This window comes from Procambarus clarkii, chromosome 24 (assembly GCF_040958095.1).
Source record: "Procambarus clarkii isolate CNS0578487 chromosome 24, FALCON_Pclarkii_2.0, whole genome shotgun sequence".
Taxonomy (NCBI): Eukaryota; Metazoa; Arthropoda; class Malacostraca; order Decapoda; family Cambaridae; genus Procambarus; species Procambarus clarkii.
In genome coordinates, this window is record NC_091173.1 from 45,614,430 (window position 1) to 45,626,321 (window position 11,892).

General features: G+C 47.4%; 1 protein-coding gene across 1 annotated transcript in view; it reads left to right on the forward strand.

Annotated features, from left to right (window-relative positions):
* The window catches only part of LOC123747625 (putative neural-cadherin 2), a 168,760-nt gene extending 157,833 nt beyond the window's left edge, over positions 1-10,927 (forward strand). The window contains exons 20-26 of the mRNA XM_069330398.1: positions 4,804-4,965; positions 6,558-6,749; positions 7,454-7,632; positions 7,732-7,921; positions 8,923-9,032; positions 10,047-10,175; positions 10,345-10,927. Of these exons, the coding sequence (XP_069186499.1) occupies positions 4,804-4,965; positions 6,558-6,749; positions 7,454-7,632; positions 7,732-7,921; positions 8,923-9,032; positions 10,047-10,175; positions 10,345-10,415 (1,033 nt within the window). The 3' untranslated portion in view covers positions 10,416-10,927. The remainder of the gene's footprint in view (positions 1-4,803; positions 4,966-6,557; positions 6,750-7,453; positions 7,633-7,731; positions 7,922-8,922; positions 9,033-10,046; positions 10,176-10,344) is intronic.
* The last annotated feature ends 965 nt before the right edge of the window (positions 10,928-11,892 follow it).

Genomic DNA, 11,892 nt, shown 5'->3' on the forward strand with positions numbered 1-11,892 from the left:
GAATGAGAAAAATTACTGGAGCAAGCACAGAACCCTCCAGGACTCCAGGGATCTGATCTTTTTACGGTGGATGATGTGGATTTCACCTTGTTGATTATTACTCACTGGGCTGTATATATTTGGAAATTAAAGGTCCATCTTCCTACTTTGCCAGTTATATCTTTTGGGAGCATTTTGCGCATAATAACACCATGGCCTCATTTGAAAGCTTTCAAGAAATGTGCGAATATTCAACAGCGTTTTGCTTTTCTTTGTTGGCCCCTAAGGCAATGTCATAGTGGACTATCAATAGTGAGAGGCAAGGGTGCCCTCTTCTAAGCCCTTGATGTCCAGGGCTATGCAGATTCTGTGATCTTCTGCTATCGTGTATTTTGTGATCTTTCCCATTTGTGATTTTAGCATTCTTACAAAGATTTGTAAAATGTGTGATGCTAGTTCCATCAGTCAGTAATTGTGTGCTTTTGCTTTATTTCCTCCTTTATGAAGTTGTGCTATCTCTGCTGCTTTAAATATGTTGTGGGTAAACAACTGTAAGCTCCGTCTCCAAATAATGTTACTGGCCAGTGATAACGATTATTTTTTTTATATAATTCTTGATGAATTTGAAATTCCAGGAATCAGGGCCTGAGGGCAGAGTCCATGTGCAAAGCAGGTTGTGGCTAGCCCCAAGCGTGTGGCCTTCAACCTTGGACAAACAGGCAAACATTCTTACTAAAAGATATAGATAATATACTTATTTATCTCCAATAGAAGTTTGGCTGTACTTCGGAATCCTGATGACCAGCCACTTGAACTGGACGGTTGAGCGACGGTTTCGCTTCTTGCAAGTCAGCGTTAATTCCCCGACCGTCCAAGTGGTTGGACACCATTCCTTCCATCCGTCCTATCCTACATCCCTCTCCCCATATCCCTTCCAAGTGCTATATAGTCTTAGCCATTTATCCTGGTAGTGCTTACCATAAGACTCCTGGGGTCTTAAGACTTAAGATTAACCAATGGGTTCTGGTGTATCGGATCCTTGTAGCGTGTTCCACTATGGTCACACTATCTGTGGAGGAACACTTGTAGACCACGAAATGTTCAGGGTATATGCCAGGCTGTATTCTACGTGGAAGGAGTACAACTGGCCAGAGTTAGGGGCTGACACTGCGTGGGATGTTTACATGTCGGAGGGTATTTGTCGTTGTGCGGACAGGTTGAGTGAAGGAAGCACCGACTCAGACAAATGTGGCGCTGTGACAGTCACTCACTTCTAATAGAGAAAATATCGTTGTTAAAGAACATCAACAGCAGCAGCACCCTCTAGAATTATCTTCAATCACAAAAGAAATAATGCGGTAGTGTTATAACGGTCCGACTTGGTATTTCCTCTGGTATTATTCTTATAACAAATATTATGTCAAATAATTTTAATAATAGCAGAGTATTTTTTTAACTGCGGAATCAATTCAATTAGTAGAGAAGCTTTATAATTAGCCTACATGTTAACTGATATGCGTGTGTATTATAACTGTGTCTGTAAAAATATTCGAGGCAGATATTATGAGCGATTAACATGTTGCATATAATTATTTCGGACGTGCACTTTCAGTAAAATAATAATTACATTTGAAACCACTCGCTGGGGAAATTTTCCCCTCGTTTACAACAGTCCTCCAGTATTTCAGGGACGAGGTTAATTTCATTATCATTAAGGTTTCTCGTGTCTTGTACAGCCCTCCACCCTCCCCCAGCTCTGTCTACCCTACTCCCCCTGCTTCCACACCCCTCCCCATCATCCTCCTTGACCTCAACTCTCCCCTCCCCTCCCCTCCTTCTACCCTTTCCACTCCTCCTGCTCCCTCTAGTATCTCGACCATGTAACCTATGACGAACACTGATGATTGTGTTTGCTCTCCTTACCTCCCACTCTCGGGAGAGTTAAAGTACCTAAAATGTCCAAAAGCGAGTCAGGCTGATTTCTGACAATCTGAAATGGATTTCTGATTTCCCCAGTGCAACGTGCTAGAGAGAAAAATTAGAATTTAGGAGTATAGAGTTTTTTTCTTAAATCCCGTTCCAGAGCGGCCCAGCTGACTGTCAAGAGGTAAAGGTAAAGAAATAATTGACAAACGCTCTGGTTAAGAAAGGTCAAGTGGCAATGTCTTAGATATGTTGAGAGACAATGCTAACAGCCTGGGGTAAAGTGACAAGGCTCAAAAGAGGTCAAGAGACAAAGGCTAGGAAACGTCAACTATCAAGGAAAAAAGAGGTAAAGGTCAAAGGCAAAGTTTAAATATAAGTTAGAGAGGCAAGATAAGGGTCAAGAGGCAAGACGAATACGCCGAAAAACGGCAAGGTATTATTTTTTCTTAATCCTCTCGATTCTCTTTTCCCTCTTCTCGTTATTCCTCTCTTCTGCACCTGCTTGGTTATGTCATACCACTCCTACGTCATCATCCCCCTTTTTTTTACTCTTTCATTTTATATCTTTCTTCCTCTTTCCTCTTTCTTTTTATTACTTGACCGTCTTTTCTGTCCATTTCATCTCTCTCTCTCTCTCTCTCTCTCTCTCTCTCTCTCTCTCTCTCTCTCTCTCTCTCTCTCTCTCTCTCTCTCTCTCTCTCTCTCTCTCTCTCTCTCTCTCTCTCTCTCTCTCTCTCTCTCTCTCTCTCTCTCTCTCTCCCTCTCCCTCTCCCTCTCCCTCTCCCTCTCTCTCTCTCTCTCTCTCTCTCTCTCTCTCTCTCTCTCTCTCTCTCTCTCTCTCTCTCTCTCTCTCTCTCTCTCTCTCTCTCTCTCTCTAGACAGAGAGAGAGAGAGAGAAATATGCAACTGAAAACTCGTGATGGTCAAGTGGATTAAGGCGTCTTGTACATACCAGTTGCGTTGCTTCTGGGAGTATGGGTTCGAGTCACTTCTGGGGTGTGAGTTTTCAGTTGCATATTGTCCTGGGGACCATTCAGGCTTGTTCGCATTTGTGTTCCTCACGTGTGCCCCAAAGAATGAGGTGATTTGGTAAAATGCTATGCCCAAGATTACTATCCGAGTGCCGGCGGTGGGGTGGTTCAAATAGCCTCGGCTATCACCTCATTATGTCCGGTCGTGATGGTCAAGTGGATTAAGGCGTCTTGTACATACCAGTTGCGTTGCTTCTGGGAGTATGGGTTCGAGTCACTTCTGGGGTGTGAGTTTTCAGTTGCATATTGTCCTGGGGACCATTCAGGCTTGTTCGCATTTGTGTTCCTCACGTGTGCCCCAAAGAATGAGGTGATTTGGTAAAATGCTATGCCCAAGATTACTATCCGAGTGCCGGCGGTGGGGTGGTTCAAATAGCCTCGGCTATCACCTCATTATGTCCGGTCGTGATGGTCAAGTGGATTAAGGCGTCTTGTACATACCAGTTGCGTTGCTTCTGGGAGTATGGGTTCGAGTCACTTCTGGGGTGTGAGTTTTCAGTTGCATATTGTCCTGGGGACCATTCAGGCTTGTTCGCATTTGTGTTCCTCACGTGTGCCCCAAAGAATGAGGTGATTTGGTAAAATGCTATGCCCAAGATTACTATCCGAGTGCCGGCGGTGGGGTGGTTCAAATAGCCTCGGCTATCACCTCATTATGTCCGGTCGTGATGGTCAAGTGGATTAAGGCGTCTTGTACATACCAGTTGCGTTGCTTCTGGGAGTATGGGTTCGAGTCACTTCTGGGGTGTGAGTTTTCAGTTGCATATTGTCCTGGGGACCATTCAGGCTTGTTCGCATTTGTGTTCCTCACGTGTGCCCCAAAGAATGAGGTGATTTGGTAAAATGCTATGCCCAAGATTACTATCCGAGTGCCGGCGGTGGGGTGGTTCAAATAGCCTCGACTATCACCTCATTATGTCCGGTCGTGATGGTCAAGTGGATTAAGGCGTCTTGTACATACCAGTTGCGTTGCTTCTGGGAGTATGGGTTCGAGTCACTTCTGGGGTGTGAGTTTTCAGTTGCATATTGTCCTGGGGACCATTCAGGCTTGTTCGCATTTGTGTTCCTCACGTGTGCCCCAAAGAATGAGGTGATTTGGTAAAATGCTATGCCCAAGATTACTATCCGAGTGCCGGCGGTGGGGTGGTTCAAATAGCCTCGGCTATCACCTCATTATGTCCGGTCGTGATGGTCAAGTGGATTAAGGCGTCTTGTACATACCAGTTGCGTTGCTTCTGGGAGTATGGGTTCGAGTCACTTCTGGGGTGTGAGTTTTCAGTTGCATATTGTCCTGGGGACCATTCAGGCTTGTTCGCATATATATGTGTGTATATCACGAAAATAAACACGTGATTAATATATATATATATATATATATATATATATATATATATATATATATATATATATATATATATATATATATATATATATATATTCAAATTAGGGAGTTAATGTTTGTTACCTAAATGAAGTGTAACGTCGACTGCAATGTGCAACACTCAATTGTTCTCTCCCGGTACTTATTGTGCACATTATTATGCTAACGATGATTAAGGTGTGTGTGTCAGTGTTTGTGTTCCGATCTCTTGCGATTTATACTAGACACTTCCTTTATCACTAGCTCTCATCCTCTCATCTCGCGTGTATCTCTCCTCTCCCCACTTCTTCAGAGTCTCTGCATCCTGTCTGCCTCTCTATCACCTCTCTTCTCTCTCTCTCTCATTATCCCTAATTCTATTTCACTTCCTTCATTTATTTCTATCTCCTGTGCTCTCTCCACTGTTCTTCCCCCCCGTCTCCTCGTTCTCTCTTCTCTCTCTCCATTTGCTCCTAATTCCCTCTTCATCTCAATTTCTCTCTGCAGGTGCCAGGGGTCGCCTGGCTCCCTGCGGTGTGAGTGCCTGCCGGGTTGGGCGGGGCCAGGCTGTGCCACGCCCACCACGCCCACTACTTTCCTCCACAACAGTTACGTGAAGCTGGCCCTCTCCTTCACGCCCCTCGGCTACACCACCACCATCTCCCTCAGGTATGTGGCACCTCTCTTAGGTGTGTGGCACCTCTCTCAGGTGTGTGGTACCTCAGTGTGGTCAGATATCATGTGTGTGAAATGTCCTAACACGTCAGCTATAATAACATATTACCTATAATCCCATCCATGGATTTATCATTGTCTACTGGAAATTGATCGTTACCCCTGTAACTTGCAAAAGGTACACGGACATCCTGGGAGAGGGGTATAGTTCTGGTGCCCTGATATATCTCATATCCTGATACACTTCGGTATTGCTTCCTGTATCGCTCACATGGCGAGTATTTGGCCCTAATAAGCGACATGTAATCAAAGGTCAGCATCGGTCGACCCACATACACAGGTGGTAGGAGTGTCTCGTGTCCCACGTACACAGGTGGTAGGAGTGTCTCGTGTCCCACGTACACAGGTGGCAGGAGTGTCTCGTGTCCCACGTACACAGGTGGCAGGAGTGTCTCGTGTCCCACGTACACAGGTGGCAGGAGTGTCTCGTGTCCCACGTACACAGGTGGCAGGAGTGTCTCGTGTCCCACGTACACAGGTGGCAGGAGTGTCTCGTGTCCCACGTACACAGGTGGCAGGAGTGTCTCGTGTCCCACGTACACAGGTGGCAGGAGTGTCTCGTGTCCCACGTACACAGGTGGCAGGAGTGTCTCGTGTCCCACGTACACAGGTGGTAGGAGTGTCTCGTGTCCCACGTACACAGGTGGTAGGAGTGTCTCGTGTCCCACGTACACAGGTGGCAGGAGTGTCTCGTGCCCCACGTACACAGGTGGCAGGAGTGTCTCGTGCCCCACGTACACAGGTGGTAGGAGTGTCTAGTGCCCCACGTACACAGGTGGCAGGAGTGTCTCGTGCCCCACGTACACAGGTGGCAGGAGTGTCTCGTGCCCCACGTACACAGGTGGCAGGAGTGTCTCGTGCCCCACGTACACAGGTGGCAGGAGTGTCTAGTGCCCCACGTACACAGGTGGCAGGAGTGTCTCGTGCCCCACGTACACAGGTGGTAGGAGTGTCTAGCGCCCCACGTACACAGGTAGCAGGAGTGTCTAGTGCCCCACGTACACAGGTGGCAGGAGTGTCTCGTGCCCCACGTACACAGGTGGTAGGAGTGTCTAGCGCCCCACGTACACAGGTGGCAGGAGTGTCTCGTGCCCCACGTACACAGGTGGTAGGAGTGTCTAGCGCCCCACGTACACAGGTAGCAGGAGTGTCTAGTGCCCCACGTACACAGGTGGCAGGAGTGTCTCGTGCCCCACGTACACAGGTGGTAGGAGTGTCTAGCGCCCCACGTACACAGGTAGCAGGAGTGTCTAGTGCCCCACGTACACAGGTGGTAGGAGTGTCTAGCGCCCCACGTACACAGGTGGTAGGAGTGTCTAGCGCCCCACGTACACAGGTGGCAGGAGTGTCTAGTGCCCCACGTACACAGGTGGTAGGAGTGTCTAGCGCCCCACGTACACAGGTGGTAGGAGTGTCTAGCGCCCCACGTACACAGGTAGCAGGAGTGTCTCGTGCCCCACGTACACAGGTGGTAGGAGTGTCTAGCGCCCCACGTACACAGGTGGTAACACGTGTTGCTGCCGCAGGTTCAGGACGCGGAGGAGAGGAGGTGAACTGGTGGTGATGACGTCACAACATGGGCGGGACATGTGGGCGGTGGAGATGGTGGGCGGCCGCGTGTGTGTGGTGCTGCGTCTCCACCCGCGACCCACCACCTCCCTCTGTCTCTCCCGGGCCGCCCTCGCTGACGGCCGCTGGCACTCTCTCCTTGCTGCAAGGTACACGTGCTCTCTTATTGCCTCTCTCTCCTTCTAGTGATGCATACAATTACTGATGTTACATCTTACCACTGTAACATTGACACTTGTTCCTCTAGAACTGTAACATTGGTACACTATTTCAGTCACTGCAATCCTGGCACTGTATCACTGTAATACTGATATTGTATCACAGTAATTCAGGCTTTGTATCACCGTAATTCATTCATTCATTGTATCACTGTAATACAGGCATTTTATCACTGTAATACAGGTATTTTATCATTGTAATACAGGCACTCTGTATTCCTCTAAAACTAATGACGTAATATTTGCATTTAATCAATGTATTAATGTTTCACGGGCATTGTTATTCTACTGCTTTAACATTAACATTGCAGAGCTTGCATTACGTCACTGTAATACTAACAACAATATGGTCTGTAATACTGTGCCTGTAATACTATCCCAGTAATAGTGTCCCTGTAATAGTGTCCCTGTAATACTGTCCCTGTAATAGTGTCCCTGTAATAGTGTCCCTGTAATAGTGTCCCTGTAATAGTGTCCCTGTAATACTGTCCTTGTAACTCTGTCACTAAATTATTGGAATTTCGTTACTTTATCTTTATTTTATTTTTCCGATTTGCCTTTAAACTAATTTGTTCACAACAAAAGAGAAAATGTGAGCGGACCTTGTAGGTCAGTAAGAGGTGTGTCCCTGGCAGGTACGGCTCTGCGGTCTTCCTGACGGCTGACGACGGCGACGGGGACCTGTACAACGCCTCGGTGGTGCTGGAGGGACGCCAGCTGCTGCAGGTGGACGGCCAGGAGGGCGTCCACGTGGGAGGCACGCCCGAGTATGCTGGAGTCACTGTGTTCAGCATACACAGAGACTATCACAATGGTTTGTGTTAAAATGGGTATGTTGAGTATATATATTTATATATAAATATGAAGGAGTGAGATATAAATATAATATTACTCCTGACCATTACCACTATAGGATGTATGGACGACCTGAGGATCTCCGGGCGGAGGATACCACTACCGCCAGCGATCAACAGCACAGCCTGGGGACAGGTCAGCGTGTTCCAGGGCGTCGAGCAAGGGTGTGGTGGTCCTCTTGCCTGTGCCAACGTCTCCTGCAGGCCCCCGCTCTCCTGCGTCGACACCTGGAGGTCCTACCATTGCGGGTCTGTACACAACAATTCTCTGGTGTCCATCGCAGTCAGTTTTAAACTTTTCCAATAACATACTTTTTTGTTTTTCTCTTGAATTGTTCTTCTCTTTAATTGCTGTTCTCGTAAAATGTTAGTCTCATAAATTATTGTTGTCCTCCATTGTAATTCCCCGGAATAACAGATTGCTGCTCTGGACGCATATTTCTATAATCAGATACCAATTGTTACACAAATTATTGTACTATTCTAAATCTCGGGCAAGTTGGCAGCCTTATACAACTTTTGTCCTCCCACTGTCCACTCTTAACACGGATTAATTATTATTTAGTTAACATGTAATCTCTCTTAGAGGTCTTAAATGTCGATTTAATGAACGGCCTCTGATGTGTTTTACACTTAAAATATGGATGTATAATTACTAACATATTCCATATTTAGATATGAAATTAAAAGCTGGTAGTGACAGGTGTGGACAACACAGGTTTGGTGAGGGGCCTGTAGTGACAGGTTTGGTCATCACAGGTGTGGTGAGGGGCTGGTAGTGACAGGTGTGATCATCACAGGTGTGGTGAGGGGCTGGTAGTGACAGGTGTAGTGAGGGGCTGGTAGTGACAGGTGTAGTGAGGGGCTGGTAGTGACAGGTGTGGTCACCACAGATGTGGTGAGGGGACTAGTAGTGACAGGTGTGGTCATCACATGTGTGGTAGGGGGCTGGTAGTGAGAGGTTTGGTCATCACAGGTGTGGTGAGGGGCTTGTAGTGACAGGTGTAGTGAGGGGCTGGTAGTGACAGGTGTGATCACCACAGATGTGGTGAGGGGGACTAGTAGTGACAGGTGTGGTCATCACATGTGTGGTAGAGGGCTGGTAGTGAGAGGTTTGGTCATCACAGGTGTAGTGAGGGGCTTGTAGTGACAGGTGTGGTTATCACAGGTGTAGTGAGGGGCTGGTAGTGACAGGTGTGGTTATCACAGGTGTAGTGAGGGGCTGGTAGTGACAGGTGTGGTCGTCACAGGTGTGGTGAGGGCCGGGCGCTGAGCAGTAGTGAGGAGACGTGTGAGGACGAGGACGAGTGTGTGTGGCGTCCATGTCTTAACGGAGGCACCTGCTTCAACACCCAGCCAGGTGAGCCGTCCTTGTGGGCCCCTCCCTTGTGGGGCCCTCCCTTATAGGGCCCTTTCTTTATGGGGCCCTTCCCTTGTTGGGTCCCATCCCTTGTAAGACCTTCCCTTGTGGGCCCCTGTCTTGGGGGGCCCTCCAGTGTGGAGGCCCCCTCCCATGTGGGGCCCCTTCCTTGTGGGCCCCCTCCCTTGTAGGTAGGGGCCCCACCCTCCCTACCCCCTCCCCACCACCTTGTAGGGAGGGCTAGGGAGAGGCAAAGGAGGGGTCCTTGTGGGGCCCCTCCCTTGTGGGTCCCTCTCTTGTAGGGCCCTCCCTTGTAGGGTCCTCCCTTGTGGGGTCCCTCTCTTGTGAGGCTTTATCTTGTGGGGCCCTCCCTTGTGGGGCCCCTCCCTTGAGGGACTTTCCTTGTCGGGATCTTCCCCTATCGGGCTCTACCTTGTGGGGGGCCTCTCCCTTATAGGGCTTTTCCTTGTGGGGCTCTTTCCTTGTGGGTCCCTTCCCTTGAGGGGCCCTACCTTGTGGGGGGGGCCTCTCCCTTGTGTGGGCCCCTCCCCTGTTGGACCCTCCCTAATGGGTCTCTCTCTCATGGGCTCCTCCCCCTTGGGCCCCTCTCTTGTGGGCCTCTTCCTCAGGTGCCCCTCCTCTGTGGGGCCCCTCCCTTGTGGGGGCCACTCCCATGTGGGCCCCTCTTATATGGTCCCCTCTCTTGTGGGCCCATACACCTGATTTGGACTGCCTATTCATCGACCTGACGGATTGCATATCCAACTAACTTGGTCTTATCCCATTTCTCCTCGACTGCCTATTCATCCACCTGATTTGCATTGCCTACTCTTACAACTAACTTGGACTGTCTACTCATCTTATTCATCTTCTATAATTGACTTGAAATTTGCCACTACTTCCTATGTTTCTAATGTTCATGAGTGAAATTCTGTTCCACCTAATAATGAGACGTTTAGATTTTTTCTTTCTTTTAAGCTACCCTCTTCTAATGGTATTCCGTTCTCTGTGAAGGCTTCATGTGTACGTGTCCGGCGGGGTTCAGCGGACAACACTGTCACCTGCCAGACGTGGGGGAGACTTCACTAAAACTGCCGCTCGGGATCCTGGTGACCATTGTCGTCTGGTGCACATTTCTCCTGCGTGAGTATATCTTCCTGTTAAGTTCACTCTGTAAATGCTGCTGGTGATGTGCAGCAGTCCACGTCTTTAACAATGTGTGACAATTGTTTTTTTATTGAGTAGTTTATTTTGTAATTGCTTATGTCTCATATTATTGGAAATTGCTATTATTTCTTAAACTTTGCTTTAGTGATTGCTGGACGCCTTCAAGTCCGGCTGAGACGTCATCGGAACCTTCAAACGGGTCACGTTTCTGATTGATCTCCAAAGAGGTATTACCAAGTGACTGTCCATAGGAGGTAAAGTTCTCTGTGGGGAAGAACAAAGCCAGTTGGGAGCCAGGGAGGATCCCCAGAAGATACTAATCCCACCACTGCACATAAAATTTGGGCTTATGAAACAAGTTGTCACAGCGTTACATAAGGAGTCAGAAGCCTTCGAGTTCCTGCAAGATTTCACTCTAAAACGTCTAAGGCATATGTCAAAGATGGTGTCTTCATCAGACCAACAAATAAAAAAAGATCGTAGAGTACAACGAATTCCCCAAAGAAGGCCACTAAGAAAGAAATGAGTCGTGAGTAAATTTTTTTTTATCAAATCCCAGGGCATGTTCTTGTTGCGCTGAGCCTACAAGAGTGAGAAAGGTTGAATGGTCCCAATGCCAATAAATGACAAAGAACTCTATGACCAGACCAGGATTCGCATCTGCGTTTCCAGGGCTCATCCCACTCAATCATTCCAGCAGAATATGGGCGATAAAAACACACAACTAAAAGTTTTGTTTTATATTATTTTAAAAGACAATATAAAACACAGAAAAATTTAAACAATTTTTTTTTTAATTCAAATCCCTATATAATAAGCTATATGATAAAACTTCTCATAATGTAATATTCATCATTATTCAGCTGATATTTTACTGATATGTAGATAAAAGTCTACATCATTAGACTACTGTCAGTGTAGGTCACACCATTAGACTACTGTCAGTGTAGGTCACACCATTAGACTACTGTCAGTGTAGGTCACACCATTAGACTACTGTCAGTGAAGGTCACACCATTAGACTACTGTCAGTGTAGGTCACACCATTAGACTACTGTCAGTGTAGGTCACATCATTAGACTACTGTCAGTGTAGGTCACACCATTAGACTACTGTCAGTGTAGGTCACACCATTAGACTACTGTCAGTGTAGGTCACATCATTAGACTACTGTCAGTGTAGGTCACATCATTAGACTACTGTCAGTGTAGGTCACACCATTAGACTACTGTCAGTGTAGGTCACATCATTAGACTACTGTCAGTGTAGGTCACATCATTAGACTACTGTCAGTGTAGACCACATCATTTTACTACTATTAGTGTAGGCAACATATTAGACTGCTCTCAGTGTAGGCCACATCATTAGTCTGTCAGTGTAGGCCACATCATTAGTCTGTCAGTGTAGGCCACACCATTAGACTACTGTCAGTGTAGGTCACATCACTAGACTGTCAGTGTAGGTCACATCACTAGACTGTCAGTGTAGACCTCACCATTAGACTACTGTCAGTGTAGGTCACATCACTAGACTGTCAGTGTGGGTCACATCACTAGACTGTCAGTGTGGGGTCACATCACTAGACTGTCAGTGTGGGGTCACATCACTAGACTGTCAGTGTGGGTCACATCACTAGACTGTCAGTGTGGGGTCACATCACTAGACTGTCAGTGTGGGGTCACATCACTATACT